The sequence below is a fragment of the Narcine bancroftii genome, chromosome 9 (assembly GCF_036971445.1).
Source record: "Narcine bancroftii isolate sNarBan1 chromosome 9, sNarBan1.hap1, whole genome shotgun sequence".
Classification (NCBI taxonomy): Eukaryota; Metazoa; Chordata; class Chondrichthyes; order Torpediniformes; family Narcinidae; genus Narcine; species Narcine bancroftii.
In genome coordinates, this window is record NC_091477.1 from 105,877,447 (window position 1) to 105,884,158 (window position 6,712).

General features: G+C 37.9%; 1 protein-coding gene across 1 annotated transcript in view; it reads left to right on the forward strand.

The window, feature by feature from the left end:
* LOC138743592 (mucin-2-like) overlaps nucleotides 1-5,900 on the forward strand; it is a 60,201-nt gene extending 54,301 nt beyond the window's left edge. The window contains exons 16-17 of the mRNA XM_069899106.1: nucleotides 3,507-3,657; nucleotides 4,774-5,900. Coding sequence (XP_069755207.1) covers nucleotides 3,507-3,657; nucleotides 4,774-4,908 — 286 coding nt within the window. The 3' untranslated portion in view covers nucleotides 4,909-5,900. The remainder of the gene's footprint in view (nucleotides 1-3,506; nucleotides 3,658-4,773) is intronic.
* The last annotated feature ends 812 nt before the right edge of the window (nucleotides 5,901-6,712 follow it).

Below are 6,712 nucleotides of genomic sequence, written 5' to 3' on the forward strand. Positions count from 1 at the left end.
AAATTAACACTATTTGGAATGGGATTCAAGCATTTTTTAAATATTACTAATTGTTGGACATGTGACTTGTAACAGGCATAGAATGAGCTTCTAGTTGGTTTATAACTTCATCATCGGGCACTGACTAAGATCACTCATTTTACACATAAAGAAAAAAAATAGATCGTTTCTATACAATACTGAATTAATTGCGATAGTTGACTTTATAAAATCATAAATGAATGTCAGCATTGAATAATAGAACCACAGAACATTGCAGGACAGTAACAGACACTTCAGCCCATCTTCCACCTGGTCTCATCCATCTGCACCCAGACCATTGCCTTCCATATCACTCCCATTCATGTACTTGTCCAATCTTTTCTTAAATGTTGAAATTGTCAGTTTGTACCACACTCTCTCCAACCTCTGAGAGATGTTGATCCCCTTAAACATTTCACCATTCACCCCGATGGAAGAGGGCTGCTTGCATGTACCCTATCTATTCCCCTGATAATCTTGTGTCCCCCCTACAAACTCTCCCCTCATTCTTTGACGCTCTAGGGAATAATGTCCTAACCTATTCGACCTTTCCCTATAACTCAACTCTTCAAGAGCTGGCAACATGCTTGTAAATTTTCTCTGCATTCTTTCAAACTTTTTGATATCTTTCCTGTAGACAGATGACCAAAACTGTACACAATACATCAGATTTGACCTCACCAAGGTCTTACTTAATTTCATCATCATCATCGCGGCCCATCCCTTCGCGAACGAAGATGAACACGGTGCCTTCTAGCTCTTCTGCTCTCACAGAACTTTTTGTAGTTGTTGGCACATTGTGATGTGGCACTGTGAATCGTGGAATGCCATGCAGTGCGATTCTTTGCGAGGCCCCCACTGTCAGTATGGTTAACATGGAATGACTGGAGATCGTGCTTGATTACATCTTTGTAGCAAAGACGTGGGCGGCCAACAGGGCAGGGAGCATCTGGTAGCCCATCCTAGAGGACATCTTTGGGCAATCGGCCATCCTCCATACGGACAATGTGGCCAACCCACCGCAGATGGCGAGTGCGGATGATTGAGTTGAGGTCCGTACTTCCAGCCTTCTCCAGGACTTGGATATTTGTGACTCTGTCATGCCATGCGTAGCCTAGGATGGATCTGAGGCAGCAGAAATGGAATACGTTAAGGCGGTGTTCTTGCTTTCTGTTTGTGACTCAGGATTCACAGCCGTAGAGAAGAGTACTCAGCACGCAGTCCTCATAGACTTGGATCTTCAACTTGGTGGAGAGGTGGCAGTTCTCCCACACCCGGGCACGGAAGCACCTGAAGGTAGTAGATGCTTTTCCCAGGCGTGTGTCCAGTTCTGCATCGAGTGAGTTCGTTGTTGTCATAGTGGAGCCCAAGAAGCAGAATTTCTCTATGTTGGCGAGCTCTGACCCATTGATGGTAATTGATGGAGTGTCATGGGTTTGTTGGCTAAAGTTGACCATCTTGCCCAGGCTGATTTTCAGACCAAATTCAGTGCAGGTAGATGCAAATGCGTCACACAACACTTGCAGCTCTGGCTGGGAGTGAGCCATGAAGCCATCATCTGCATAGAGCAGTTCTCGAATCATGACTCTTCTGATTTTGGTCTTGGTCCAGAGCCATGACAGATTAAAAAGTTTTCCGGTGCTCCTTGTGTGCAGGGCTATGCCTGAAGCCTATGGAAAGGCATGGCACAGAAGAGCAGAGAAGAAAATGCCAAACAGAACTGGAGCGAGTATACAGCCCTGTTTTATGCCGCAGCGGATTGGGAACTCTTCTGATCTTGAGCCGTCAAATTGGACAGTGGCCTGCACGTTGTTGTGGAACTGGACGATGATGGACAGTAGTGTGTCAGGGCAGCCAAGACATTTTAAGACATGGAATAGGCCTGAGCGACTTACATAGTCAAAGGCCTTGCCTGACAAACCTATTGCAATTTGTTGAAGAGATCACAAATAGGGTAGACTGGGGAGATGCAGTGGATGTTGTGTATTTGTACTTTAAAAAGGCCTTCATCAAGGTCCCATACATGAGGCTGCTTCACAGAATGAGAGTCCATGGAATTACAGGAAAAAACATTAGCATGGGTAGAGAGAGAGAGAGAGAGAGAGAGAGAGAAAGAAGGGAGGGAGTCTTGGACTGTGTGTGACACAGAAAGCTGTAACAAGCTTGTTGGAACTGAAACAGAAGCTCCAGAGTGGCGGATGGCTGGAAGTGTTATCTGTCTTATGTTTCTCTTGGAATAAATGGAACAGAAAAGAAATCTGTGGTAGCCTGAAAGAAAGAGGTTATCATCTGAAGAACTCTGATGGGGCAAGTTACATCAGCAAGACATTGAGGTGACCAATGGTGGTACCTCAGTTGTGGAAATCCTGGAACCATGCATCTTTCTCTGCAAACCTACAAGAACCTTCCTGAGTGGTAACCATTTACCTTTCGAGCACCAAAGCCCAGTGAACTTTATGCATGTTAAATTCTGTACACAGTATAAGAATTCCCTGCAACCAGTGAACTTGGAAGAATGAGAAGTGAGATTGAACTGTGAACAAAAGAACTTTTCTTAAATTTACACACACATTACATACACGTGCGCTTAGAATGAGAATGAGAAGGGGGTTAAGTTAGGTTAATAGAGTTAAGTTAAAGTTTGATTCTGTTTCCATGTTTAAAGATAATTAAAAACAATTTTTGTTTAAGTAACCATTTGTCATGGTGAATATCTATTGCCGCTGGGTTTTGGGGTCATAACACTTGCAACTCTCTGCTACCCTTCTACAAATTTGCTTCTCTAATTTCTGTAAAGTATTGGGTGATCTATACTAGAATCGCTTCCTCATTCCTCAATTCCACCTGTATCGCCTCAGTAGATGACCCCTCCAATCTGTCCTGTCTGCGTACTGCTGTAACTTTTTCTGTGGTTAGCAACACCACACCTCCCCTCAGAAACAACCAAATCCCAGAATATTGAACTGCCAGTCCTGCCCTTCCTGTAATCACGTCTCACTAATGGCCAAAATGTCACAACTTCATATATTGATCCATGGTCTTAGCTCATCCATCTTTCCTACAATAACCTTTGCATTGAAATAGATGCATCTGACAACATTATTCTCACCTTATCAACCTTTCTCTTTCTGTCTTTGTAACAGCATCTTTTTCCACAACCACTGGTGCTCTAGTTCCTTTCCTCCTGACCATGTTTAATATCCATGCAGCACTAAGAAAATCTTTCAACATATTTATTGCTTCATATCTGCAATTGATTTGACATGAGTGACTCAGAATTTGGTGTGAAGGAGGAAGATATTTCATATTCAATTGTAGATATATTTTCTTTATTTTGTGATTATTTGTACAAATATGATTGCTGCAAAACGACCACATTGATTGTAAATCAAACATTGATCACTGAGCGATGTGAAGAAAGATTTTTTGTGTGTTTTTCATGTTCAATTAAATTAAAAACTGGAATTTATCTTGTTTTTAAACAGAGAATTTAAGAAAACTCTTCAGAAGAATTTTGTCACTCTATTTGCTAATACTGTGATGCTGGGCATGTGCTGGCTCATTGGATATTTCATGCTTATTGAAGTATCATACACATTTTTCAGTACACTTTTTTGTATACTGAATTCTTTACAGGTAAGGGAAGCAAACAGGATTGTGTCCTGCTTTATCTTTATACTTTAAAGTTGCACTCTCTCAGCCCTAGCTATCACTTCTTCAGGCTTCAGCATGAAAGATGCCATGTTTCTGCTGGCCTTTGCTTGCAATAGCAACCAGCACATTATGGTACTTCAAGTTAGCCTTGTACAGGGCACATCTCTTCCATGCTTTTGATGCATTGACGCCATTATCTTTAATTTTAGATTAAAAGATAACAGAATGGTTAGATAATCACCAGAATCTGCAGATCACTAATTGTAGAACTGATGAATAAGGCCAGGAAATGTTATGCTGTTCTGATGCAGTAGAAGTCCATAAAATTTGGATGCCAGAAATCTGGATCATCCGAGAAACCAGACACTTCGAAAACTCTCCAACTTTTTACATTTAACGGGCTTTTTTGTGCATGTGTAAGTGCCGCAGATGAGCGGTGGCAACAAGCGACTATTAAATAACTCCTGCGTTAATTAGTCTCCTGTATTTCTCCTTCATAATGTTCAGCTTAAAACACAATTTCGAGCACTACATGGTCTGTTTTTTGGAGTGATTTTTAAAAACATTTTTGTGAAGTGTTGACTTCATTTTTTCGTAAAGCTGCTCCTGTTGATAAATGCACTGCATTTGCTAATGAATAAACTATCAACATTTACCTGTTTGTCTCTTCTTTATTCCTCTTAAATTTAAATTTAAAAAATACTGCCTGAGAATCCAGAAAATCTGGACCGACTCAATCGCAGAGCAGTCCAGATTTTCAGACATCTACTGTATCAAGATAGTTTTATGACGTAGAGACAATGTCCACACGTCTCGTATTGATCAAGAAAATATTAAAAGGAAAGTACAGAATGTCTACAGTGATCCTGAGTCATAATTAATTCAAAACTTAGATGAAAAATGCTTTTGATATTCTGACAAATTTATGGCAATATTTATCCTTCTTTGCCCCTGTCTAATAAAACACTTGAATTTATATTAAAAAAGTCAATTACTATTGCATTAGTAAAGAGTGCACAATATAAAAAAAGATTAATTATGATAAACTACTAACTTAGGCTTGCACAACTCAATGTCTTGATGTTGTTTGTATTGCAGGGGGCTTTCGTTTTTCTCCTGTGCCTAATGAATGTGAAGCAATTTAAAGACAGGATGATGCATCCACTGAAAATAATTAGAAGCAAAAAGAAGATCCACATTTTATTAGACAGACTTATTGTGAAAGGTGATTAACACAATTGTTGATGCTTTCTAATGTTTGGAGATTACAGCAGCAGTACTCTGGTTACTTGGTTATAATTTCTCCTGAAAGTATCTGTTTGGAATGTATCACTCTCTTCCTTTAATTTTAACCCAAATTGATACCATTGCCATTAAGAGTGTAACGCCAACACATAAAACACGGCAAAGGAGGAAATAAGTCAAATCACATTTTCTTTATATTTTTTTCTCCTTTCTGACTGAAGTCAGAGGAACTTTGTAAAATGGTTCAATTTCTAGCCTATTTCTGAGGCTCATCTTGCAAGATTAATGTGAACATTTCAACATCTGAATAAATCTACTATTCACATCTAGGAACAACCCAGAACAAAAATCAAAAGGGTGCTAAAGAGGGGGATTATTTTAAAATATCCATTCATGATTTAATGATGGAAAAATGATCTTCAATTGGTGTGAAGTGGCAAGAGTTCAAATAAATATGAAAGTAAAATGAATGCACCTGCTGCAAGCATTTTATCACTCAAGGAAGGTAACAAGCATAAAGTCAAAGTACATTGTGTGGTTTTACATTTGTTCAATTCTTAATGTTGAAATTTAATGATTTGTTGCTGAAACACCTTCTGGAGCCATTTTACAGCTCTCAGGATTATTAAAGTAGTGGCAGCACTGTGTTTGACTCAATTTAAGTTTGAATTTGGTTCAGTGTTACATTTGGTACAATGGGAAGGGTTCTTCCACAAGCAGTCTAACAGGTCAGCTCTAACATTCATACAAATCAAGCAGGAGACCAAGAGCACAATTACAAAGTATGGAGTTGCAATGTTCAAAAATGATCAATTGCTACAAAGCAGGGATAGGATGGGAGCATTGTTTCCTACATCTGCACATTAGAGTGTCTTTTCTTTTTAAAATATTGTTATTGATTTTAACATAAAAACGTATATACAAAATTAAAAAAAAACACATAACAAGTAATCTCACATAGATATATGCACACACAAAAAAAGATGGAACTACATCCTTAATCCAGATGTGAAACAAGTTATTGAATTAAACTATGATAACCATGTTAAACCCAATTTACCAAATTAGTCTGGTTAAAAAAATTGATAAAAAGAAAACAAAAAAATCCTAAAAACTAAATTTAATCAACCCTCTCCCTCTAATCAAAGTTACCTTGTAAAAAAAAGGGAACTTATGGAACAGATATCAACCCCAATACATCGGGCAGAGAATCTCTGGAACATTCAAAATTCTTAATTCTTCCAATCATTATAATATTCTGTGAATGGGCCTGAGCACATTTTTACAAATTTCCTATCTTTAATTATCTAATTTTCTCCAAGCTTAAATAGGACATTTCATCATATAACCATGATGTATGGGTAGTGAAGAGTCATCTTTCCAGTTCAATAAACTTGCTCGTCTGGCTAGAAATTTTTCCTAAGTTGCAGACAGAATTATATCTGGTTCATGTGAAAAACTAAACAAAGCAATTAATGGACAAGTTTTTATTTTGTTCTTAAAAATTGTTGATAAAGTTTGGAAAATGTTTTTCCAAAATCTCTCTAAATTTGGGCATTCCCAATACATATGGATGAATGAAGCTTCAAAAATTTTACACTTCTCACATAGTGGATCAATATCTTCATAAAAATTAGATAATTTAAGTTTGGACATTTGTGTTCTATGTACAACATAAATTATAATAAGCAAAACCTTGCACAAAATGAAGAATCATTAATCAAACTGAGAGTAGAGTATCAAACTTCATCTGAAAATGTTATGTTCAAATCTTGTTCTCAATTGTTCTTAA